The 27,662-nt window shown below is 37.2% G+C and overlaps 1 protein-coding gene across 1 annotated transcript; it reads left to right on the top strand.

The window, feature by feature from the left end:
- Positions 1-747: 747 nt before the first annotated feature.
- Positions 748-26,121, top strand: NGLY1 (N-glycanase 1). Its single transcript, XM_027639165.1, is given in 13 exon segments — positions 748-795; positions 797-927; positions 2,062-2,176; positions 4,205-4,447; positions 7,901-8,060; positions 11,217-11,439; positions 12,124-12,245; positions 12,666-12,811; positions 12,997-13,107; positions 17,053-17,217; positions 18,505-18,693; positions 22,025-22,202; positions 22,724-26,121. Coding segments are annotated over 13 exon segments (2,007 nt in total). The 3' UTR covers positions 22,900-26,121.
- The last annotated feature ends 1,541 nt before the right edge of the window (positions 26,122-27,662 follow it).

Here is a 27,662-nt window from a genome sequence, read left to right as displayed (position 1 = left end):
TGCAAAATGTGGAACATGTTTTTTGATGTTTGATCTTTGTCTACTTTCAAGCCGAATCAACAAGAGAGGAGATTTAATCAAGCTCTAAGTGATGGTCCAGGTATTTAGGAAGACAAATTGCTTGCTGAAAGAATTGCTTTGTTAAGGTTTAGGGCTCGACATGTTTCAATGATCTCAGCCCTAGGGGAAGGTTAACAAAGCATGGGAAGAAGGATGTACCACTGGTAGTGGACACAAAGAATGCAGAATTTACTGGCCACAAGGACATTTGGCAGAACCCCCTAGATAAGGAAGAAACTCAATTAACCAATAGAAGTCTAATTAATAAGAGAACTAGGTAAATTACCGCCAATGAACATTAATGCCTTTGTTCGCTAACATGTATAAATAGCGAAAAGTTTTGGTAGTCGTCGTGCTGGCTTTGTGGATTTGCCACGCAGCACCCCTTTCTGAGCAGAACTGTAAATAAATCAAATACCTCCAGTCTGTGTGTGGATTGGCCTCTTGCACACGGGGGGAAAGAACCTAGTTCGGGACAACATGGTGTGACCCGGAGGTCCCGCTACACGGGGGGGAGGGTCGGGATTGTATTAATCCCCCTCTGGCCCTTTAAGGCCCCCCCACCTCACGCACGAGCTGTGGGCGCGGCGTCTGCGCGCAGCGACCGCACCGCTCCCCCCGCGCATGCGTGCTGGGGCGCGCGGTGCTGCCCGGCGGAGGGCGGTGACCTCGTCGCTCCCATCGCGCATGCGTTTGGCGCAGTGGCGGGGGCGGGCGGTGCCGCTGGGCGGGGGGAGCGATGGCGGCCGCGCTGGGTCTGTCGTCCGCGCCGGGCTCCGCCGCCGTGAGCGAGCTGTGCCAGAACGGCCGCGAGATCTTCCTGGAGGCGTCGCGCCTGCTCCTCACGTACGCCGACAACATCCTCCGGTGAGTCGGGTCGCCGCCTTCGTTCCGCGGGCAGTGCCGCAGGGTTCCCGCGGCCGCTCCCCGGCGCCGAGCGGCGGCTTTGCTTCTGTTGTGTAATGTCGAAGTTCAGAAGCTTCTCGCGTCTTTTTGTCGCTGTTGTAAAAATCAGATTACTTAGCTAGAGATGTAGTGTTCTGGATTTTTATTTCTTTGTTTGTTGCTGGTTGGTTTGTTTTGAAAGCTTGGGGGGCGTTTTTTTGTGTTAAACGCAAAATCATGCGTTGTCCCTGATTTTGCAAGCGTTTATTCCCCTAAAAGCAGGTAATAACAAGTAATGCTGATTTTAACTCGATTTTATCTCGATTTTAACTCGATTTTAACTTCGTTTTGACTCGATCTTCGTTTTTTGTTTTTTTCTGGATTTTTCTCTTGCCCTTCCCTTCTGACTTAGCAAGGTTGTTACCAAGAGTTAATTAGAGTTGAATTTCTGCAGGTGGCCCTGTAGGGTGCACATACACACTAATATGTGTGATTGACCTTGATGTCTTCTTCCAGCATCTCGAGGTGTATGAGCTGCCCCTCCCTGTCTATATATACCGTAGTAAAAGCTACTGCTGTGTGACACAGAGTGGTGCATCCTGGGCTGACTCTTTTTAAAGGAAGAAGCGAGAGAAGGAGGTTTTTATAAGTTGAAAGAGGAAAAAGGAAGTGAGAGGCAGCCCTTGGAGAAGCAGAAAGCACAGTTGTTTCACCCATGTATCAGGCACTTTAGTACAGCTTCCGTGGTGGGACTAAAGCCATCCAGCATCAAATTGAGAAGTTCAATTAGAATGCTACCAGGTAGAGGGGGATGTGAAGGTGTCTCTGAGTGTCACTGCAGACTGAGCCCTGCTGGGTAGCACTACAAAACATGTGTTTATGAATTGAAGTTGCGAACTAAAATTTAGCACCAGTTTGTAACTCTTTGAGTTAAGTGCAAAAGGACAAGAATTAAGTAAAAGTTTTAAGTTAGGTTTCACATTCTACCTACATGGTGTGAAGGAAACAAAACTTTTTAAAAATCTCTTGTGAGAGACTAATGCTAATTAGTGTAGTTACCTAACTTTTAAGTGTTTATTTAATTTGCAAACATAATTATGACTTTTATTTCTTCAGGAATCCATATGAAGAAAAATATAGATTAATTCGGATTGGAAATCCAGCATTTTCCACAAGGCTGTTGCCTGTCAGAGGAGCAGTTGAATGTTTATTTGAAATGGGGTTTCAGGAGGTGAGTGTAATTTAGTAATTTCTGGTGTCTTCATCAGTTTACACACTAAAATTGATGGATGATTTTTTTCTGCTTCCTGAGTTGCAAGGCAGTAGATTTTAAGCCAGTTGCTGTTTTTTTCAGTCCTTGTTTGCAAATATCCACAGATACCAACAGCGAATTTAGATGAGGCTGCTTCAGAAATCTGGTGGAGCTAGGGCTAAGCTAATCCATGACAAGATTGGTTTTCTGCTGCTCAGGTGCACTGCTGGTTTGCTGAATGGCTGGATACATTCCACAAAGGAAATGGTGGGAAGCAGAGTTAAAAACCCTCTCTCTTAGTAGCAGCCCGCTTTTAGGTGGACATCAGACATTGTAAATGTGTGTAGAAACTGTCATTTGGAAGAGAGAAAAAGAAAGCACTGCATTTCTGCTCCTTGTTCCTGCCATCAGTAGGACTTCTGTGGCCCCATGGTGGGTTAGATAAGGGAAGCTGATTTGATTAAAAATCAATCCCCTAAAAAAAAACCAGAGTAATAGTTTGTAGTGCAGCTGCACAAGTACTGGTGTTGTCATGACAGCAGTAAAGGGCAGTAGACTCTTCAAGTAGGACTGAGTCTTTAAAATTCATTTTAAAAATTTAGAAAACTATATCCTGAAGTGGTTTGGAGTGAATCTTGATTCTGTTGCAGTCACAAAGATGTATTTTGGACATTGCTTTGTGTCCTGATGTGGTCCTTGTCTTGGTGGAACTTAAACTGCGAAGATTGTTAAACTAGAAGCAGCCTTTGTAATTATTGGAGACCTGGGGTGGAAACTCAGCTCTTGTTTAGTAGTGCAAAGCTCTTGCTTTGCTTTGTCTATTTGATGCCACACTTCTCTATGGGTACATATATTATGTTACTTAGGCTAAGCTGTCATGAGACCTCTGCATTCTCTTTGGGTTAATTAGTGTAATTGTTCTAATTAAAAAAAAGAAAAGGTGTGCTGAAAGAAGTGGTGACTGCAGAGGGAGAAACAATCTGTGGATTCATCTCATGCTGGTGTTCAGGAGACTTCTAATGATGTATTTTAGCCAGGAGGTGGTTGGTGTAGCTAGTGGAGCACTCAAGCAGATCTCTGAATGTGTTGGCTCAGTCTTATGGTTATTGTGTCAGTCAAGGCTGGAGCTCACCAATTTCTCTTCAGCTGGTTAAGTAAAATTGTTACTTCTTTTGTCTCTGCTTGGTAAGCAAACTTTTTCAATTAAAAATGAGGAATGTATTTCCTCACTCTTCTGGGAGATTGAGAGATTCCATTTAGTTTTGTGGTGATTTTAAGTGTTAACGTGAAGCACTACATCTGCAATGATAGGTGACCTAAGGTAGCTGTGGATAAACAAATTACTCACCTTAATAAATAGAAGTGTTTCAGTGGTAGAAACTGAAACTGTTAAAGTATAAATGCTTCAGGATGTTCATGTTTTTAGCAACCTATTTCTTTATGCTAAGTATGCTGATACTTGCTTCTGTAACAGTTACTGATTTTCTGTTTTGCTGCCAATAATCATGTTACAATCAAAAATAGGAGCCCAGAAATCAACCTGGGTGCAGGTCTCAATAAAAATAATATTTCCTATCTGAAAAGTTAAACCTAACGAATATTAGTATGGAAGAGAATTCCCAGCAGGTGCCATTCTAAGGTCTTCTTCTCCCAGCACTGGCTGTCCTACTGTGTTGCCAAGCATTTCACTGCTGTCCTGTGAGAACTGTGCGTTTGTTGTTCATTTCTGTTGTTGCTGCTTTCTCTGCGAAACCATAACTGCATCGTCCATGTGTGGCTCTGCAGAATAAGTTACTAACAAAAGCATGTTGTTATGGGCCCTTTTTCTCTAGATTGACTATAAATTCTTAATCTAATGGCTTCTGAAGCTGTGAGGGACCTCAGGCTTCTACTGTGAAGGGACCTAATCTGAAAGCTGAATCCTGCCAAGTCTTAGCATGCTAACTTAAAAACCATTGAGTACCTTAGATCTGCATTAACTGCTGAATTCATTTGTCTAAATTTCAGGGAGAAACTCACCTGGTTTTCCCTAAGGAAGCTTCGATTGAGCAACTACGTAAAATCAGAGACTTAATTGCTGGAGAGAGAAGCAGCAGACTGAATGAGTCAAACCAAATCCCCAAATCAGGATCCGCTGAAACTGTCAGCAGCGCTCAGACAGCTGCACAACGGCCTTCAAGACCTGCCAGCTCTGTTCTTGCCCCTGCCCGTCAGCGACCAGAAACGTCACTTGTGCAATCTCTTGAAATGGTAATTATAACCTGGAAACTTTATAGGTTCATTAGTCTTGAATATAAAGATTGAAGAAAAGTTGACTGTTGGGACAGGTTGCTCAGAGAAGCGGAGTAGTCTCCAAATGAGCACATTTGCAAGCTCCATCTGAGTAAAGCTTAGAGGAACTTGGCCTGACCTGTTTTGAGTAGGAGGTTGGACTAAAGGGGGTTTTTTCCAATGATTTTTGAAGTTTTTTGGGTGTTTTCTTCAGTCTCCATGCAACTTAAAAATGAAATGTGCCATAAGTAGAATATTGGCAAGAGATTTTGTTGAAGAACTCCTGAATGTTTTTTTAATCCGAGTGTCATGAAAAAAAGCTGATTTGTATTGGGAGGGAACAGCAAGGTGGGGAACAGGGGGAGGGGTGGGAAGCTAAGACTAGGCTTATATTTGGTATTTGAGAGCCAGAGAAAGAACAGGAAAGTGACTGTACTGTTTTTAGTTGTTGGCATCTTGGTTCATGCATTATGACTTCTTTGTGTAGCCTGTGAGGAGGCCTTTCTTTTTTCACATGTGCCTGTCGTTGAAGACAGGAATTTAACCAGGAGAGGACAAATCTGTAGTTATCTATACTGAGTTTCCCTTGTCCAAGAGGTTGAGATGAAGTTCCTGATCAAGACAGAGGCAGTATCCTTTCATCTGGTGTTAACTGGCCCAATGGAAGAAGATGCAACATCTCATACAGCTTTGAAAAATTAAGTTATGCCTTTAGAGAGAAGGTTTTAAGGATGCTTTGGTTGAATTTTCCAAAGAGTTTTTCTCCTTAGAATCAGTGTCACTTTGGTCTTAAAGTTGGTGTAAGTTGAATCCTTTCAAAAAAAGCTTGCTTCTCGTACATCCTTAAACACAGTTTGCCACTTTTAAGTTATCAAGATATTGTTGGATACTGAACTATGACATACTGTTTATTCCCAATACCTACCCAAGATCAGTGGACAAGAAATGGCACAGCATGGTTTGAAGTGATGGCTTTTGGGGATAGAGAGCTCTCAGTGACCCATCATCACCCAGAATATCCTTTGGGAAGGGAACTGTTGTAGACACTTGAATATTAAGCTGTTTAATTATGCTAGCCTGGTAGTAGTTGCCTCTGAAATGTATTAACTAGATTTATTTGAATTTGGTTGGGGATTTCTGAGTTGATTTTTTGCCTGCTTCTTGATTTTTACCGTTTCAGTCAGTTCTGCAGTGGTTTTTGGAAGTGATTATAAAACCTCTAGAGTGACTTGCTGCTGTGTTGCTTAGTACTGGAACCTTTAAAAGTTGATCTTGCAATGAGAAAAATGTTGCAGATTTCAAGTAGACACAATGTATTCTGATGTTAATCCTTTCCATTTGTAGTTATTCTGCCCTGACATACACTAGCCATCATAGTGGATCCATTTCTTTGCAACTATTAATTTTCCACGCTTCTTGAGATCCAGCATGGATGGTGGGACCAAACTTACTACAATTTAGAGACATTGGAAATGCAATGATGACGCTTTATTAGAATGCTATATTTCAGCTGATCTCTTCAGGGAACTATACTGATAGCTCTCTGAACCATTGAATTTGATCTGTATAGTCTGGGTTGATGGGAAGGAAGTCCATAAAATACCTGCTGGCCGTGACTTGGCCGTTTTGCTTGCACAGCAATGGGGGTTTTGGTTTTTAGTGAGTATGATGCCGAGTTATAGTTGTATTATTGTTGTGTGCTCTGCTGACAGATGTCAGAGAGATTTAGAGTGGTTTCTGTAGTGCAAGCATTTTTTTCTTGCCTGTGTGTTATATTTGTCATTCATGGGAGTCCTGGTAAGCACAGGGAAAATTGGCTTACTTGAGACAACACAGGAATATTCCTCAGTGGCACAGTTCCAGGGACCTAACCTATCATTATTTTACCTCATATACCTCTTCTGCGCTTCTCGTCGTAAAACGTTCTTGAGACTCAGGGAAAGGAAAGCTCTGGCTAGTCATTAATTCTGTTAGATGGATTCTGATCCTTTCCTAGGTGGCATAGTGACTACAGGAGGAAAGTTGTATCCAAACTTAGAACTGTCATGAGGTTCACCACCCTTCTGAGATTTTTTGCGTAAGACTTCATCATTACACAGTGGCTTCCATGAAACCAGTTAAGCACTACTGTAACACTTAGGGTGTTTGCCAGTGGGAAAACCAGAGTAGTTTTTCTGGGAGACTTCCTGCTGTGCTTAGCAATATCTCTGAATATTCTTTCAGGAAGCTGACAGAACATGAAAGTCTATAAGCCTTTGGCGGTCTCTAACATCCCTTATTTCTGTTCTTTCGACTTGCATTAAGGTGAATCTGGACACAATTGAGTTTATGATGTTAAACCAGTTACCTGTAGCTTATGACCTCCAGGAGGAGTAAAACCAGCTCTGTTCTGTTTTAGCAGTTATGAAAATTAAAGACTGGTCCTGCAGTACTCTCCAGCATCAAAATAATCACTTGTAATTTAAGTGCTCCTTTGAAAGAAATTATCTTCTGAAGAGTTCTCACACCTGTGTTTGCTGCCAGCATCTCAGGAAAGTGGGGGATTTTTGATTAAATTAAGATGGTAGTTAACAAGGCAAAAGACTGAAGCATGATATAGCAGTAGAGAAAAAGGTAATTTAGCAGTGCCACAGGCTTCCCCCCAAAATATGCTAGGCCCTTAATTTAAAAATCCCATTTTATTTTCTATGTTACTCCCCTTTAAATGGGGTAAGTAGCTTGCTCAGCTACTAACTCCGTTATTATTAACTTCAGCTGTTTATTTTACTAGCTATGGGTGTACCTTATTGGGTGCAACTTGTAGTTGTCACTAGGTGACACTTAGGATGACTGACTGATCAAGCCTAGTTCTCATACACAATTTCTACTGAAACAGTGTGTTCACTTTATAGTCACAGGGCTGTCTATTCAAGTCTGTATCAGAGTTGATGTGTGAGAGAAGGAAGTAGAAATAGGCAGGCGACATTCATAAATAAGAAATAAAAAAGCAGCAGTCATCAATGACAAGAGTTCTACGAACTGGTGTAGCAGTGTCCAGGAAATTAAAGTGTTTACAGGTTTTTTTATGGATTTCAGGTAAAATGTGTCCAAAAGAAAGGTGGGGGGATGGAGCAGGGGACTGGAATAAGTCAAAAGCTTTGCTGTTGGAGGTGTCCTTAGAAACAATTTTCTCTTCTGTCTGAGTCAGTACACTTTTCACTGAGGACACCATTCAGAATGCTCAGAGATGACAAGGTCGGACTTAAGAGTTTGGGTGGTGTTGCCTGCGATTTTTATTGATATCTTTACACATAAGCATTTTGCCTGCAATACATATAATGTAAGTATGATTATAGAATTATGACTGGCTTAAGCAAAAAATAAGAGAGTTTGGGTTTTTTGCCTTAAGGTGAAAGTTCATAAATTGTCTTACAATTGAAAATCCTTTTGCAGGCTGCAAATATCTTGAAAACACTTCAAACAAATTTTGAGGATCTTGTATTGATGTATGAGAATCCTTCTATTCAGCAGAAAGCACTAGCTGCAATTCCTCTCCAGGAATTAAAGAACAAGGCTCAGAAAAAGCTATCACAAGCTACAAGACTGGACAAAGGTAATGCCACCAAGTTATAATGAATATGAAACTAGAAGTACGCTTTCGAACATACTATGTTTTGGCTGTGTGTGTTTGGTCATATGTTTGCAGGTTTCAAATGCTGTTTCTAAGTTGGAATTACCTTCTTCCTAATTTCCTACTCGCTCCTTCTCTTATTTTTTATTTTGCTTTTGTCATCCATCTTTTACTGCTTCACATAGAAATTTTGGACTTTTAATTTCTGAATTAAAACAATGCTGGTGAAATAGCTACAGCAAGAGGAGGGAAGCTGTTTGTTTGAGTAGTCACTATTTCAAAATTGTCAATTCTTGCAATTTTCCTATATGTACTACATTCTAAATTCAGAATAAAAATTTTAAATACTACTTCTCTTTTTAAAAGTGATATTGGTGAGATTTTGCGTGAGACCTTTCCAAGATGCCACCTGATACAATCACCTTTCTCGCTAATGCTTAAATGAATAGGGTTGTTCACATGCCATCCTCTTGGAGCTAGATGTGAAATGGAGGCCTAAATACTTGTGATATCAGTCTCTAAAATTTGTTTTCTTCATAAATGCAAATTTGTTTTGAATGTATGAAGTTATTGTCAGTTAAAATTATATATTTCTATTTTCAGGTGACAGTTTTAGATTTGTTTCAGTGATATCACACACAATAGTATTTCACTATAAATATTTAAAAAACCCCACATTTCCAAGACAATCTTTAAACATAAAAAATCCTTCTCACTGTGAATCTTTGATAGAAGACTGTTTGAAGCAATTCTGCTAACTTTATGGGAGTACTGTTGGTTTGCAAACCAGAAATAATCTCATGGTTTTTTATAAATTACTTTGTGATGTCTCATGCAGCCACGTGCTAATATGCAATTGTGCCTTTGGCATTAGGGAACTTTTTCATAGTGGATTTTCTTCGTAGTTTTTGTCTTCTTATAAAACTACTGGGAAGTAAGAAACCACATAAACAAGTACAAAGCATGCTCATTCAGCATGCAATGGAGAAAAGAGACTTAGTAATAAATGACAGCTATTAAATTCCTATAAGAAGCAAAAAAAAAAGAAAGGATGAGCGTACCTCTTAGACTGTGTTCTAATACTGCTGTGCACATTGTTTAAAAAGGGGAAGGAAGGAGGAGGGTAATGTTTCCAGGTGCTTCCCAAGCCATCAAGCTGATCTATTCAAAATGGCTTCCAGACCTTAATTTAGATACAAATAATGGGGAAGAGATGGAATTTCACTGGTTTAGATTGTGACAGCTTGAAAGCATTTTTGAAGAGCTTTATAGAAAATTCATTTGGGAATGGACTGTGTATGACATATATGGGTAATTGGCCCTTTCAGCTTCTTTGGTTTATCTGTACTGCTGCACTGACTGCCACCTGTGGGAATAACTACTTAATGCTACAGAGCACTTGTTTTTAGGACTTGTCTTACAATGTGTAATAAGCATTTTTGCCTAATAAAGAGTATGCTAGGAAGATTATGGTCATTTGATCAGAAGTGTGGATTTGTTTTTTACTTTTTGCCACATTCCATTAGAAAGATAGACTCCACAGTCAGAAATAGCTGTTTTCTGTTCAAATAAATCACATTTGTCATTGTTCCCATGTGATATTTCAATGAAGGATTTATTTTATGAACCAAGAGAAGAATGTTCATACCATAGTAGTCATATTGTCATTGTTGGGTTCTAGTTTGAGTGTTATCCAGAAGAAAAGAATATGACCTGTGCTTGAAATCTTATTGTTCAACTTTTAGCAGAAATTTTGACTATACAAGCATATCCATTTTGCAAGCAGTAAGCCCTTGTCTGAGTGTTCCAGCACAGAGTTTTCACATACATAAGTAAAAATGGAAATTTTACTGTAATTAGAAATCAGGTGTTTTTGCTTTGATTAACAAATGATCTCTTCCCATGCACTTCACAGTCTTGGCAATGTGTGTTTAATAGTGTTAGGGCCCCTACAGGGTCTTTTGTATCAAAGACCACTACAGTTTTAGAGGAAGATGTGAACTGAGCTTAAATAAGTAAAATGCACATCTTACCTAGTCTTTCTTCACCATCCTGAAAAAGGAACTTTTGCACAAATGCAACTGCTTTCAGCTTTCTTTAAGCAGCATTTTTATGCATTCATTTTGTCTGTTAATATTCATTAGTCAAACCTGTCTCCACGGTGACAAGAAGAAAGCTATAGTACATAAAAATAGCCAGGTACAAATACCTATGTTTTTGGTGATGATGAGGTTGATAGGGGACTTATTTGAATGTTTATGTATCTGCGAAAGAAGAGTATCTCTCTGGGCACTGGAGCAGAATGTGCATATAAAGATTCCAAGAATTTTAAAGGAATGGATCTCTCCTGAAAGACTGGATTTTCACATCTTTTATTTAGGGAAAGTGGGGCTGTTTCCAGTGTCAGAACAGTGACAGTGTTTGAGTAGATTCTAAGACGTGTTGTGAACAGGAAAATGGGACAGAAGAGTTTGGTATGGTGAAATCAACTAGAGCAGAAAATTAAAGACATGCTGTACCTACTTTGGATAAGCTGAGAAAGGTGTGTATTTGCTGAATTTAAAACAAACTCAACTTGTTGGCATGGTATATACATATGTTCTACAGTAATTAAGCTGTGTTTGTAGGAAGTCTGTTCCTATTACACCTGGTTGTCTGGATTGCTGCCAGCGTCTGGGTCATTGGGATTTTGAAATCAAAGCAATTGTTATTCCTAGTTTAATAACTAAGAATAAGAAAATAATATATAGGAGCAAAAAAAGAATTAGCACTCTCCCAAAGCCCTGCAAGAGTATGAGAGACATGAGAAACTTCACCAGGCTTTGATGTATATCTGACTTGGTTTTTTGAGCGATTTCTTATTCTTGTCCTAGCTGTAGTGTTTAGGAGTGCAGTTTTTTTTTTTTAAGTTTGACCTTATTCAGTCTTGACAATTTAGATTTTCTTTTTAATGTGTACTTAAGTAGTATTATTATGAAGCTTGTTTAATATAATTTTTATATTTTAGAAGTACATATATTTTATATGTACTTCTAAAATACCATAAAGGCCCAGAGATGCTGATTTGCATAGATACTGTCAAGTTCAACTAAATTACTTTTCCATATGAACTAACTTTGTGTTGTATAAATTTTACAGGTGCACATGTGAATGAAGAGGACTTCCTATTGTTGGAGCTTTTGGAGTGGTTTAAGACTTACTTTTTTCGTTGGGTAAATAGTCTTCCTTGCAGCAGGTGTGGTGGGCAGACAGAGCCTAAAAGTGACTACCTCTTACCTACTGAGGATGATGTAAGGTGGAATGCCAGTCGAGTGGAAAACCACTACTGCAACCAGTGTCAGTTCTCTAATAGATTCCCAAGGTGAGCACAGAGAGGTTTCCTTTGTCTTTTTTCTTGTCTTTCAACAAACAGCTTTTCATTTGTGCATTTTGTGAACAAGTGATAAGTTGTTAGTTGAAAGATTAGTGAAGCTGTTATAAGTATGATGATAGAATGGTTGATGATCAGCAATTTCTCTACAATATCAGATTAAAAGCAATATATTGCTTTCTGCTATGGGGCCTTGTTCTGAATACTTGTCTAATTTAACTTCTAAATAAAATATGTTAGTATTGCCAACCACGTGTAGATAGGGTTTCGTTATTTCAGGGAAAACTTTCACTTCTGTGGGAAATATTGTAATGTAATACACGTCTTTTGCTGAGTCTATAGCAAAAGAGCAAATATCCAATCTTTGGATTATTTTTGCTAACTATCAAAAGGACCAGTGTACAAAAATCATATTTTAAGACGTCTAAATCGATCTTAAAACCTTGAAAAATAAGATTCATTTTAGTATTGCTGTAAACATGATGGAATCACAGGAGCTGAAGTAACATCCTGCTCAGACTTGTTTTGTGCAGAACAGTGATTCATTTCTGTTATCATTTGTGGACTGATTAATACTGAAATCTGTTCAAAGCATCAGAAGAACAGTTGTGATGTAAAGATTTCTGAAAGGTGAAATGTATTCTCAGTTATTCTTGTTTTGTTTTTCTCCTGTAGGTATAACAACCCTGAAAAACTTCTGGAAACCAGACGTGGACGCTGTGGCGAGTGGGCAAACTGTTTTACACTGTGTTGCAGAGCTGTAGGGTTTGAAGCAAGATATGTCTGGGACTATACAGGTATCTGTGTTCTAGAATATTGTAATGTTAATATAAACCTATGCAAAATGAGGTTATGTATTTTATGTTTCTCAGATTATATTAGTCATCAAGGCAGCGTATAGAGTTATGCAGTTCAGCTAACAAAGACAGCATACATTCAATTTTCTGTCTTGCCTGATGAGATGAAATAGGGTTCGGCAAGTAAGGTTAGGTAACTGACTTCAGAATGATACAGTCTTTAGTTGAATCTAAGGGACTGTGATCCTAAGACAGAAAGAGAAAGCTCTGGTAATGTTTCTGAATGTATATGTACAGAAAACGTGTTCTTGCACCTGTTCCTTTGTTCGATAAATTGGAAAAAGTTAAAAGATTCTGCAAGATTAGAAGAGATGCTCTATCCTTATAACTCATTGTGTATTCTTGACCTTTATTACATAGATCATGTGTGGACTGAGGTATATTCTTCATCTCAGAAAAGATGGCTTCATTGTGATCCCTGTGAAAATGTCTGTGATAAGCCTCTTCTCTATGAAACTGGATGGGGAAAGAAGCTCTCCTACGTAATTGCATTCTCCAAAGATGAGGTAAGAGTAATGATGTTAATAATAAATAAACTTGCCGTGGGGCAAGTATGTTATGTATTCCATTTTAGTGGGATTTCCAGAATTATTATAGAAGATCATACTTTGATTAGCTAGCCTCTTTAAATATGAAGCAAGATAGATCAGAATTTTGGTTACTTTACTTTCTTCTTCAACTTGTGCTTGAGGTTGTTGATGTCACCTGGAGATACAGCTGTAAACACGAAGAAGTACTCTCTAGAAGGACAGCACTCAGCGAAGCAACGCTACGTGAGACAATTAATGCACTAAATAGAACGGTATGTAGCTTTTCTTAAATGGATTTATTAAAGTGAAACACAAACATCTGCAGAATGTGAAATCCATGAACAAGGAATGCATTTGGTAACGTGATAGGAATGTCCATGCACTATGGATATAAAAAATGCCATTAACTATACGTTTTAACCTGAATACGTAAGAATCAGATGCAGTGCTGAACTTATGGGAGATAAGATAAAGAATGGTATGCAAAAGGATTATCGTATTATCTATTACATAGACATGTGTGTATATGTTATTTTTCTTAGTGACTTTGGTGTAGACTTGTATATCAACAGATGCTGGGTGTAAACTGCAACTCCTTTCTAACTGTGTGGACTCCTTGACAGTGGCTGAGTGTTTTCCACATCAGTAATGCTATGACTTGAAAACAGTAGCATTTACAATTGTAAGAAACGTAGGCTTAATTTGCTTTCTGTGACTTTTTACAAGCTCCAGGAAGTGTGAGAAATTATTTGTTTTCCAAGATGTTCAAAAAGCATTGTTACCATCAGCAGAGCTCTGACTCAGTTGCATATATATGCACTGTTCATGCTTAACATCCCCAAAACACATGGAGACATTTATACCTGCATATCACAGTTGCAGAACCTCTCTGCTAAGCTTTTTTCCAGTCCATAGTTGAAACAGGATGAACATTGCTTGATTCAGTTTACTAGAATATCATAAAACCGTGAACTACCTGGGGGGTTCTGTTTTGGCCTCGCTTCCTTACAGGGCTGATATTCCTGTGCATGGAAACTGTAGTTCCAGTGGTAGTATACAGCTGATGCTTTAATAAGCAGATTATGCCTTTTTAGGAGCCTGCTGGCTTCAGAGTTACAGCCACACACTGAGAGTGTGAAGAATTGAGTTGAACTCATGTTTGAGCCCAGGGCTTGAAATCATTTTGTCAGTAATGAAAAGTTAGTCACATAGCAGAGTGGAGCACTGACAAGGCTAACCAGAGTGCAGTCACAGAGGAGGAAGGCAGCTCATCCCTGGGACTATCGAGATGTCTTATGACTGAACAGAGTAATGAAAACCTGCTACGAGTCTCCACTTCAGCTCATATGGTTTCCTTCACTGCAGCCTATTCGGCCAATAACTGGCACAGAGGCCTCCACTAACTTTCCCTTTTCCCATCAGCTCCTGGAGACTGGCTCCACACTAGGAGGGATTATAGTCTTTTGTGTTGTTTGATGCAAAACTCCAACACTGTGTCTTTTAAGCTCAGTTCTTCTAAGTTACAATTAAAGAGAAGCATGCCACGCAGTATACATTGTCACCCGTACTGCAGTGTTAGCAAAAATGGATTTGAGGGGTCATTGCTGCTCTTTCCTGCATAAAGAGCAATGACTGTGGCCATTATTTTTCTGCATGTCTGTTAAATTGCCAAGCAGAGACCAAAAATGGTTCAAAACACGTTGAGTGGCTTGCTGTTAAATGGATAACAGACAAAGATAATTTAACCTCCTCAGTACACTGTTTTACTTTTCAAAAATACTGTGTGTGTTTTATCTGGGTCAGGCATTCCTAAATGAGTGTGTAGCCTCTGGGCTACCCACTATCTGATGTTATTCTGTGGTACCATAGCACTATGATAGCACTGACTACAAATTTTCTTCACGTACTTAGTATGGGCACTGTCCTATTCCAGTCCCTTGTATGTTACCCCTATAGATAGTGGGGAGAGGACCCTGAACTTTCCACTGCTTTCATTGGAAATGGGATGGTGGGACAGGGAAGCAAATTATTTTTTTATTTTCTCCAGGCCCCAATTTTTTGGTAGTGATTGTGAAGGGTTATAGTTATAGCCAGGTCAACTCTTACAAGGAAAACTAGTAATTTAGGTCGAATTGCAAGCATTTCATGGTGATTAATGTGAGATGATCCAGCATTCCTTGTCAAAGGTTTAAAATTCAATTTCTGCCCTCAAATTATGTCAAACCTAGCAGTAGATCCACTTAAACCATAGGTTTAAGTCCTTCAGGAAGCATCAACAGCACAACTCACCTGATACAGAACTAATTTTAAAGGTGCAATTCACAATCCCTCTTCCTTCTTATTCCGTTTGTCTGCCAAACAAAGATGGGACCTGAGCATGTATGTAGAGGGTAATATCTTAGGGAAAAAAAAAAGACAAAATCAGAAGCAGGAAGTTTGAACCATGGCACTTGATAATGGAGTTCTTGAAATCCATTTCAGCACATGGATGCTATTCATGACAATGTCATTGGTAGGAAATGTAGTTACAGGTTTTCCCAGCACAGGCAGTGTTGTTCTCTGCAAAGTCTGAGCATTGTGCATGTCTTGCATGCTGCGAGCATTTCTATGCAGGAGTCTGCCAGGTGGCAAGAATTAACATACTTGTACTGTTTATAGCTGAGGATCTCACTGATTTCTTGTATTGTACATAAAGAGGTCCATTTTCTGAAGCCTTTTCGTGTTGAAGCACTGTTCTTTAACAGGTTTTTTTTTCACCTACTGTTAGAACAACTGCACAGCAAGGGCATCCAGTTCTCAGCATGGCATCACTGATTTCAGAGGTGATGTCCCCTGACACTGGGTTTCCCCTACATCAAAGGGGCTTGAAGAAAATTGTAGTTAGTATTGTTAACTTAGGGTAAGCCATATCAAATTTCCTCTGAGCTGGAACAAGATCTATAGTACTGCGTATGCATATCCAGAGTGTTCAGGCAACTGTTAAATTGAGGAAGGCCTGGTGTTTCACTGCTGGAATCGCTGCTTGTCATCCATCAACACAAGCAGAGGGCTTTTTCCCCCCTTGCTGTGTTGGAACTGGTATTTGGCATCTGGAATTTGTTCAGTTGGAACTGTTTCTCATCATTTCTCTGTATTTACTTCCCTTTACCCAGTTCCACATTGGTTTTTTTGTTCTAGACAGCAATCTTGAAATATCTCTTTTGTGATCTCTAATAGCAAAACTGTCTGGGGTCAGAACTGCTTTTGAGATAATTGGAATGTTTATTAGCCTAAAGTTTTGGGTCCTAGTGGGCTGAGTGTGCATGCCTTGGGTGATCACCAAAACAGAAAAAAAGATTATGTGTAACAATTTACATACTCAATGTTGAACTTAATTTTTCAGCCCTATCTGAGTTTATCCCAGGTAAAAAAAAAAAAAAGGCTTTACATGCCAGCTTTGCATATTTGATGTGAAAATCATGCAGACAAAATACCAACCTCTCAATGAAATTTTCTGATGTTTTGCATCAAAATAATGCCCATTTTTTAATTGATATAAGGAAAGAAAGCATGTTATGTAATTCTTTTTATTTTCTACTGATTTACCTGGAAGTAGGTTTTTGTAAGTTTTTCTTAGTTTTCTGACATAGGCAAAAATAGAAATGTCGTTGTTTGTTTATGAGATATATATATATATATATATGATATACATATTTGTGTACGATATAGTGAAATAACTCTTTGAAGATGAACTGAATCTTTTGTTTGGGCTTAATCACAAAACCAAGACTGTTGCCAACCAAATCATTCCACCTTAGAGAAAAATAGTTTGACCCAAAAATTATACTTACCTTCCTTTCCCCCTAAATAATACTGAAAACAGCTATGGTACAGAATATATATCTCTATATAAATAGAGGTCAAATATGGTATGGAAGCATCTCATCATCCAAGCAAATATATTAAAAACATAGCACAAACCTCGTTTTAAAAAAAATCCACATAGTTAGTGCATAGCAAGTTCATAGAGAAAGCACTGTTGTTGAATAACCATGCAATTATAACTGGTTTATATTTGTGTATGTGGTATAAGATTAATATTTCTAACAGTCAGTCTAGATTTTAAATCTTAGCCTGTTTTTTCAATTCTGTTTTTCCCTATTGGTGTCACTCTAGAGCAGAATTACAAATACCATTTTTTCTGAATTTTTTACTTTTTCTTATATTTTTTTTTCCAGAGACAAAAGTCTTTGTCAGAAAGCAGAAAAAGAGAGCTCTTGGAAAGGACTATTGTGGAGCTTGTTGAATTTATTTCTCCTAAAACACCTAAACCTGGAGAATATGGTGGAAGGACATCAGGCTCAATGGCTTGGCGAATGGCCAGAGGTGAAATTGGTCCAGAGGTATTTAACTTTTGCACTGATGACCATCTTAGAGGTAGCTAACTAGAGGTTTTATGATTATGCTCTGCAGAGGAAGAGCATCTCATGTTGGGTAGCTAGCAGATTTAGTTAAAACAAGTGAATTATGCAAAAACATTTGGTGCATGTTTGATGTGAATTCAGTAGAGGTCCACAAGTAAATTTGGGCGACTGATGATTGTCTGTTGATTCCAGTAATGTTTGGGAATCCTTGATCTAAAGTGTGTTTTGTTCTTACAAATTAATAAAAAATAATTTTTCCTTTTAATCGTTGATGTGACAGAACTAGAAAATTTAAGACAGTTGAAAACAATTGGGAAAACTTTAAAAAAAGTGTTTCTATTATTAGTTACTTCCAGCTTTTAACCAATAGTAGGTTTTGACCAACTGTTTTTGTTAATAAAACAATGTGGGAGCAACCAGAATTCTGTACTTTAAACAATCTCTTAAATAATAAGCTTGGTTGATTTTCATATCAATATTTTTTTACTATTTCCAAAAGCAAGATTTGATTTTTATTTATTTTATACTAAGATACAGTTTTCCAGAACTGTAGTCATATTTAGCTGGAGTCAGGATGCAAAGGTGTGACCTTAATCTTGGAACAATACTGACATGTAAATGACTGACAATCCTAAATAGAACCAGTTAAGTGAAATTGTTGAATTTCATAGGATTGTTTAAGTTTGAGAACCTACGAGTTTATTGCAGTTCTCCACAGTTTAGAAGACTTAATTTCTGCTTTGCTGAAACTCATAAGAACAATGAAATTTTTTATGAAAAATAAGAGGGTAAAGTTACAAAGTTTGTACTTGAAGTTTTTTGAAGTTGGTTTGTCAACTGCCATACCGAAGCACCTGTGTATGGTGGTCACATTTGCTATTCAAATAACCATTTACTTATTGATTGTACAAGAAATATGCTCAACATATAAACTTTTTTATTCTTAACCCCTAATTTCTTACTTAAATGTGCTAATTTTATGTTAGCTTGTTAAAAAATTACTTCTAAAAGTGATTACGTGAAAACTTTAAAAATAAAATTAGTGCTCCCCATTGTAAAAACGTGCAGGTCTATTGTAGGAAACTGGTTTAAAACTTCTGTTCTGCAGAAGGCTTTTGTCCATGACTTCTCTTAAAAATGACTTTTTTTTTCACTTGCAGTAAAACTGAATTAGGAAACTATGACATACTGTTTAAAAGTATCATAGTCTTTGGGGAATTTAGGCATAGGGGACTGAAGGTGCTTGTATTTTTTTGCCTTTTTCAGAAAAGAAAAGAAGTACTTTTTATTCCCTCTGAAAAGGAGAAGACATCTAAACTCTTCCACCTCACCTACAATATAGTAGATGATAGTTATACACGGATTTCCAATAACAATGAAAAAATAAGTGGCTGGGAAGCAGGTGTTTGGAAGGCAGAATCTGTTTGGAGAAAAGTTGAAACAGATTGGAAAATGGTAAGAATAGCAATTATTAAAAGTATATAATCTGCTGTAAAAGTGTAACTAATAAAATAGAAAACCCTTGCCAACGTTTGGTATCAAAACCTCTCTTGGTGCCCATGGAATTTAGCTGATGTTAGTAAATGTTACTGTTAAGCTTCAGGTAAGACTGCCAGATGATTTAAGAAATTGGAAATAAATTTAGCTTGTCTTTCAGAAAGGATGACCAAATTCTCTACAGATAGGCAAAGTCCTTGCCAGAGCACCAAATTTTAAAAAATGGCTTCCTTCTTATGCTTTTGGAAAAATGCTGTTCTATTAAAAAGCAGTACTTCTCTCAAAAGAAAAAAAGAAAAAAAAAAAGAAGAAAAAAAGGATTTTTTTGTTGTTGTTTTGGAGAACAGCTCTACAGAGTATCATATCTCCTTGATACACAAAGGAAGAAATTGTCATCCTAAATATTATAGTTCCATGTGCAAGAAGGCAAAAACCTGTCAGTTATCCAGATTATTGTATACCCTGCCCAGAATCCTTCCCATCTGTCAAGACACTGAGCAGCAGAAGAGTCATATGCTCTAAATCTGAGAACTGAAGTGTGTGAGATGGGAAGGGGTGTTTTACTAGCAAACAGCTTTTCCCTCAACAGCAACCAACTGTGGAACTGAACATTCCTGGCAGGGGCTATAGCATGTCACTGCTTTCTTCCTCTGCCATTTTACTACTCTGAAGGGTCTCTGACCCAACATTTCTAGCTTAGGCAGTGGTTATACTTTGCATTGATGAAAATGGAGTTAGGTATGTAACTGCCTGCCTTCTGAAGGTTTTCTGTGCTGGGTCTAAACTGACTTGCAAAATCCAACAAGGGAATAGCTTGGAGAGGTTATGCTACGAAAAGGAGAAAGAAAAAGGGAAGAAGTGGGAGAAAAATAAAAAAGATGTCACAACAGGGTAGGCTAACAGTGGAAGAGAAGTAACAAAAACTCAGAGTGAGTGACAGCTGTTCTTTGCTTTCCTAGGATCTGCTAAAAATCCGATAGCACATTATATTTTCAAATTTGCAGTGATCACTTATCCTCGCTTTTGCAGGAAACATACTGTCCTTGCAATGAAACTAAACTACAGTTCTGATCACCTCTACTAATCAGATGAAACAGGGTGCGACCAATTTAAAAGGCCTGGTGAAAAGACTTTAATCTTGTATTCAGCAGCACCTCTAAAGGATGAGTCAAAGGCCTTGAGAAATGAGGAGCTACAACTCCAGGTGTCTCTCAGGCTTGTGGGGAAGGTGTGTTAGTTCTGCAGGAATTACATCCTGCAGAAAGTCTGCGTAAGAATCTAAGAATTTAAAATGACTTTTCGTTAGGGGTTGTTTGTATTATGGGAGACAGCAGCAGGGGGAAAGGTTGTTTAGCGTTTGCCTTGTTATTTTTGTAACTCCTCTAATAGCTCTGCAAGATACAGCTTTGGAATTTGGTTCAGCAGCTGTCCAACAACTTAAGAGCCAAAAGAGCCGTTACAGAAATACTTAGTTTATCATTTACTATGTAATGAATGGAAAGGAATTTAAATCTAAAAGCCACAGAAAATGTATCTGTAGGTATTAGCCCAGGAGTAACAGAAAATAACCATCAGCTACGTATTCTGTCTTTGCGATGTTTTTGATCGGAATGATTCAAATAAACGATCATCTTGGTCAGTCTGATAGTAGCCATCTCCATCCTATTTGTGTATTTTCTTGCTATGCAGTGTCTCTTGGCTTTATGCTACATAATGCAAACAGGTACAAATCACAGATTCAATCAGATTACCCAGAGATAAATTGGCATCCAGGGCTCAAGCAAGCAGACCACAGGAGGTGATAATAAGAGTGTAAGAACCTGTAGATCTGAAATCCATGTATTTCTAAAAGGCTTGTTTTCCAGAAGAATTGCTCCGAAGAAAGAGAATTTGGATGAGTTGGTTTGTTGGTTTGGGTTTTTTTCTCTGAATTCAGACTTCTTTCAAATAATTCTGGAAACAAAACAGCCAAGTTTGAAAGTTAGAGGACAGTCAAAAAGACACAAAAGAAAACTTTTTCTTTTTTTTTCTGACTAAGTGCTGGAATATTATAATGGAAGACAAAACAGGCTAGTGTTTAAGACTTTTAGGGATAAAAACCTATTTTTAGTGCACCTCAACCAAATAGTATTTAATGGAATGTTTTGGCTTCCTTGCTCAAATACAGCAGTTCAATAAGATCTGATCAAGGGAAAGCTCTTGCTAGAACTATCTGAGATACTCTAAAAAAACCTGTGGAGATCAGCACCTTCATGAACATTAATATTATATTCACAGGAAAACAGGGTAAATCATTAGATTTTCATAGGTGATCTTCAGTGTGACACATCACACCTTTGGGGTTTTTGAGCTTTCTTAAACATGAAAATGGGAACACTTAAATTCTGTCTTATAGTCTGCCAATGAGATTTTCATATTAGAGTGGGATCTTCAGTAAAACATACTGCTGTGTTTTATTATCATTTTATTCTGGGTTGTTCTTTCAAGATTAAAAAATAAAGAGCTAAGTCCATTCAGTATGACACTAATCAGAAGCCTAGACATGACGGAATTTTTCCGAGTTTCCTTAACCTAGATTTCCAAAAGAATCTCAGCAGTTTTCACTCTTTAATCAGTAATGTCCGTTTCCTTGGTTTGTTAATAATAGATGTTATACTTAAAAGAACTGTCAGATGTTTGTTACAAAATTCTTATGAGGGTTCACAGAACTTTAATGAACGTTAATGTGGGAGAGAGACTGTTCAGCCAGGTGAAGTTTAGAACAGCATTGGGACTAAATTACATTATGCAACATTCTAACAGTTGAAATAACGTTAATGAAGGATTTATATATGGCTGTCATGGGTGATATGCTTTAACCAAGACATGTCAAGTCCTAGGAGAAGTAGTGTGCAGCCAGCAGCCACACCTGAGGAATTACTGATAACACAGTTTTCTTCATCAGCAACACTGAGCAACTTAAATATGGGGGCCTGTGCATTATAGAAAACCCCAGAAGTCTGCGTCTTTAAAAAATAATAAGTGTAGATGTTTTTGTGGCTTGGACTTTACTATGTATGTTGAAATAGTTTAGTGTTCCCTAGTAAGGGCTGTGAAGACGTACCATTACCTAACTGTAGAACAAACTTAAGGATGAAGGAATTTTAATATATAAAATTGTATTTAGTACAGTTTTAAAGGTTCAGAGGCTTGACAGAGAATGAAAGTGTGTTTTCTTAAGATTTTTGTGTCCTTGTTAATTCGATGTTTGTGGTCATCTCAGTTTTTGACATGTCTTCTTTCCATTTAGGTTTATTTAGCCCGAAAAGAAGGGTCATCCTCTGCTTCCATCAGCTGGAAGTTTGAGTGCAAGTCAGTCGGTCTAAAAATAGATAACATTTCAGTTAGGACAAGCAGTCAGACTTTTCAGAGTGGAAGAATACAGTGGAGACTTTGCTCTCCAAAAACAGAAATTGCTCTGATGGGAGGTAAGTGTAAAATTTAAATAATGAATTATGTCATGCAGCAGAGGTGTAACTGGAAATAAATAGTTTATATGGAGAAAGTACTGTGCAAATACTAAAAATGAAATGCGAATACTTTTTCACTTTTCCAGCTCAGTGTTTTTTAGCAAGGTCAAGAAAATACTGTGCATTTAATTAACACTGGTACAAAACCAGTTTTACTAATATATACAACCTTACCTGCAACAGAGCGGGGCTGGCAAGAGCAAAAGAGTGCATACAAGACAATAGTGTTTTACTATGAATGATAGATGCTTCTATGTCTGGTGGCATCAATCCTGACTAGGTCCTCTGAACATGAGTGTTAAACAAATAATAACTAAAAATTTGTAGCTGGTGGTTTGGTTTTTGGACAGATGAATTTGAGTAGGTGCAATTGAGATCCTTAAACATCCATTACAATGTATACTTTTTAACATGCATTCTAGCATTATATATTGTCTGTAGCAGTGGCTTACTGAATTGTTTGTCTTTTCCTCCGATAGATAAAAATCTTTGCTCCTATTCAGATTTTTCTGGTGCAACGGAAGTTATGTTGGAAGCAGTTCTAAATGGAGGGGATGGTGAAGCTGCATGGCAACACACACAGCTGTTTAGAGAGAGCTTAACAGGATGTGGAGAAAATTGCTTGGAGATAATTATAAAGCTCAGTGACCTCTGAGAATCTGAACTGCAGAGATGTACTTTGGATTCCTTGAAGACATTATGCTATGGATACAACATGAAGATTTGGTTGGCAATTTTTCTTCATCCTGCTGGCAGCTTATTTCCTGTTTCACTGCTTCCATTAAACCAACTTGAAACTGCACATGTATTGAATAGGTAAACATCACAATGAAAACCTCTTTGTCTGTAAAAACAAACACCAAAATTAAGGCATTGAACCATAAAGTATCTTTTCTTAAACTTTACAATGAAAACAAAATAATTTTTAGGAAGCAAAACTCGACCATAGTAGCACAAAGCAGTTGTACTTGATTTTAATTTGGAGTTTTGGGATTGGCTTGCTGTTTTTTGGGGGTTTTTTTAATAATCTACGTGGAAAAACAGTTTGAATTCTGTTTCCCAATTACAACAGATGCTTTTGATGATCTTAAAATATTTTAAAGAATAGTAGAAAATTTAGACATTTTAAAGAAAAATACGATTTTGTGTAATATCAGAAGTGCTGAAATTAAGTTAGTTTCAAGATTACTTAAAAATTTCTTTGTTGCAATCTAAGTATTAAAACTGTGTTTAATACCTAGAAATATTTGGAAGCCTGAAGGTTGCTAGAAACTAATTTTGAAAGAAGTGGTCACATGTACCTAAAATTGTTATAGCCTGCGGTATGAAATTGAGACTTAAAACTGAGTAAGAAATCACAATTTTTTTCTATGAAAAAATAGGTTATTAATTATAAATACTTTTTAATGATACAAATTCAGATTTGCTTAATAAATCTTTTTAAAAGTAGGCATGTAGGTTGAAATCTTCTTAAGCTATTGTCTTGAGTTGCTTTGAATACTATACCCAAATTTGATGTAAAAATATATACAAATTTTCTGTTCATTAATGCAGTGTTTAAATTTATTTTCAGTCATATAATAAAAAAATGAAAAAATGCCATCCAGGAGATGTCAGATGTTGCAATACTGTGAATAAAGCATGGAGTGAATGTTCAAATTAGATAGTCTTTATCAGAGAATCTGAGGAAGGCTGTGGCTGGATACAAGAAATTTTCTATTATAGGACTAAAATGCAAAGTTCAAACTGTAGTTTTATTTCAAAATAAGTGAGAATTAGGGTTGATGTTCTCAAGATGAGTGTTTTTAAAGTTTTTCTTATATTTTCTGACCTTTCTAACCTCTGTATATTTGAAATTATTGTCAAAAATAATTTTTGTTGAAATAAATGCTTACTGACCTTCAACAAATCTAAGGAAATACAAAACTATTCAGATTTTATTAGGAAACTGCAAAGGCACAGTGAATGCAGGCATCAAAATGATCACACAGGCATCTTAAAAAGTGGTAGATTATGGCAGTTTAGGAGTGAGAGAATGATGTATGATGGATTATATACTTCTGAATGTAAATTGACAGTTTACGAGGGGGATTAGAAAGGAAGGGTCTCACTCCCTTAGACAGAACAACACAGTGACAGGGTACTGTGTGGAAGGTTGTTCATCAGTACCTGGCTAATGCAAGGTGAATTTGCCAGTCTCCATTCAAAACTCCTCCTGCATTTGATTTCAGCTAAATGCTTTTTCTGACATTTTGATGGGAACCAACAGAAAAGTGTTTTAGACTAAAATATATACTGTCTTGAAGCAAAAAAAGGAAAAAGAAAAATCAGTGAAACCAATCCACAAAAATGTTTCCACTTCATATTTTGATAGCTGAAAAAGTTACTGCTTTAAGACAGAAATTATGTTTTTGCATTATATTACTTATAAGGACCTTGAGCACTTGCAGAATTCCTTAACCGCATCTGATAATTTGAAAGCAGAAGGCAGAATAAATTTAAAAGTAGTAAGATAAAGTAATTTTCTCACAATTTTGGTCAGAATCTCTGGGGGAAGAGTAAGAGCTGCAGATAACTTAATAAAAGAGGAGAGTAATTGAAGTCCATTATTAAAATGCTTAAATGAATTGAAAGATTGAAAAATGCCTTACCAATCTATTTAATGAAAAAGTACTCCTGTATTTGTAAGATCACATGCAATGAATAGAAGTGCTTATTTTATGAAAGGATTAATAAGTAAAACACTCAGACCAAATAGAGCTAATATGAAAAATTTAAATGTAACTCCTTCAGGTGTCTTTTGGAGTACCCTATAAACAGTGAACACTTTGAATCTCTTCCTGCATAAGCTGTTATAAAGGCACTTATTTTCTCTGCTGATCTCCATTTTAGTGCAAATCTTAATACGTTTTTATATTGTTTTTTTAAACTGGAGATAATTCCTCATCCATAGTTGCTTAATATTAACTTACACTATTCTGAATTTGCAATATTACATGGTGGAAAGATCTGTACTTCAATCTACTCTAAAAGTATGTGTATTAAGTTATGCTGGCAATGATACGATACTGGATGAGTAGTAGATGTTGATCAGGGCACATGTAGCTAAAAGTCAATGCTTACTCAACTTCTTAGAAGTTTGAGGAGGTGGAGGTTAAATGGGGTTAAATTAAGAAATGTATGACTTAATACAGGTAAAATCAGCAATGTTTTCAAGAATTCAGCTTAGTCTGGTACATTTTAAAGAACAACTAGCTGTCCAGCGTGCCATGGGTGCCTTCCAAAGTTGAGGCATAACAGTGAAATCTTTTCAATCAAAATTTACATAAATACTATACTACCCAGTTAATTTTTGCAAACTGATTTTGGAGTGCATGGTTTCCAACAGAACTATATGGGAGCCTGTGCACAGAATTCCTCCTTTCAAACAGGCATTTGTAACACAGTTTTCTGTCTTAGAGCTGATGGTACTATTAATTTCTTTGTATCCTGTTTTGATGCTGAGTGCTGCATGCAAAATAGCAACTATCAGAGACAACCCACTTCATTGTTGGTAGTAATTTCCTACACTGGAGGAAGTTGCTGAAAAGATATATCTTTAAAACATATGAAGGAAACCCCTTCTAGGCAGCGTGGAAGGAAAGCACAGGTATGCAGGAATCAAGCAAACTTCAGTGTAAATTATATTCTTGTTTGCATTGAGAAGTAAGTAATGAAAATTTTCTTGTCTGGTCCTGTATGATAATCTGTTGCCTTTACTCATCTGTTATCATGGAGGATTTTTCACGTCTAGTGACCTATGTGTGAGATACTATCCCTATTATGTGCAACATCAGGAAATGTAGAACACTAAAAATAAAGTATGTTTGTCTCCATAGTGCAGTGGAATGAAAACAGATGGTAGGCAACACATATGGCTGCCAGAAGCTGGCAACACCCATTTGCAGAGTTCTTGCAGCTCAAAACTAAACAAGCCAAAACAAAGGAACTCAAAGGGGTGCAGAGATTGTTCCAGGCAGATATCAGGATATCTGTCCTCCAGGTGCACACTCCCCATTTCTTTACCTTCAGTTGGTAAAGAATTTAATGGACCTCCTTAGTATTTGTCAAAACTTATAATTTCTTAAGTACTGGTATTACTTAAATCTCTAATTTTCACTGTAGGTTCAAACCTCTGGTTTTGGACAAAATTTAAAATTTTGCCAAGTAATTCAACATAAAAAAATGTGTCAATATTGAAGGAACTTCTCTATCGCTGCTTTGCTTCATATAGAGGGTCAAGAAAGAAATTGCAGACAGGTGACTGACTTCCTTAAACAGAGTTGCTGGAATAGACCTAGGTCCTTTCTAGAATTTGAATAATTTTTTTCCATTTATTCAACTTTGTGCTAGTTCTGAGGGTTCTTTTATGGGGTGCTATTGTTGCAAGCAGTGCTTCATGCCTTGTAGCTTATGGCCTCTCTTAAGCAGTAATCAGTGATCTAATGTATATTACAGGTAACTATAGGATTGTTGGCCATATAGTGTCATCAACAGAAGCAGCAGGAAAGAGTAATAGCACTAATATCTGGGACAATTCTATGTTCTTTATGCTAATCTTGAATATTTAACCCAAGCAGAAGGACAGTAGAGTAAAAAGAAAAAAAAGTCTTCAGTAGGTTGATACAGTTTCTTCTTCCCTAAAGGTATGGAGCGGAATTTTGATACTGTGTTAGGGCACTTAAAAATGGCCAAGGAACAAGCCAAGGGCAAACAACCTTAAATATTTGTATTTTAGGTGTGCAGATATTATGAAATGTGTAAGGGTTTACGTGTGACCATCTGAATAAGAGAACAGGGGTTTTTCCATTGTTAAGATTTTTATTCTTATTCTTAGTCTATGTTTTTTTTATGGTAAGCTTTATAATTAAGCTATTAGCTTTGTTTATAATTAGCCTGCTTCAGTTTCTGTAGCTTTATCTTTTTCTACGCATTTTCATCTAATGTAAAATACATTTTAATTTGCTTTAATTTATGTGGAGAATTGTAGCTGTGTGGTAAGTACACTGTGACAGAAATTAAGTTGATTTCTTTTTTTGGTTGATAAAAGGGATAGATTAAAAATATTCAAACTCAGCAAAACAAAACAAAAAAAGCAATTGTAATTAAAATTGATGACACCCAGAAACCAACAAAAATAACAGGACTTAATAAAATTTTATGGTGAATAAAAATGTAATGGACTATATAAGTAGTGCTGACAGAAGTAGCTTCCGTGACTGACCCTGTTTTTGAGGCATTTTTCTATGTGTTCATTTATATTTATGTCCCTTAAAGTTTTCAGTAGAAGAAAATTGCTCAGAGTAGTGAACAGCTTTTTTGAAAAACAGTCTAAGATTTAGGGAATATCTGGTTTTAAATATTTTTTATTTTTACTAA

This window comes from Corapipo altera, unplaced genomic scaffold, assembly GCF_003945725.1.
Source record: "Corapipo altera isolate COAL_440 unplaced genomic scaffold, ASM394572v1 44, whole genome shotgun sequence".
NCBI classification, from domain to species: Eukaryota; Metazoa; Chordata; class Aves; order Passeriformes; family Pipridae; genus Corapipo; species Corapipo altera.
Note: the sequence above shows the minus strand (reverse complement) of the source record. Positions and strands in the feature narration are given on the sequence as shown.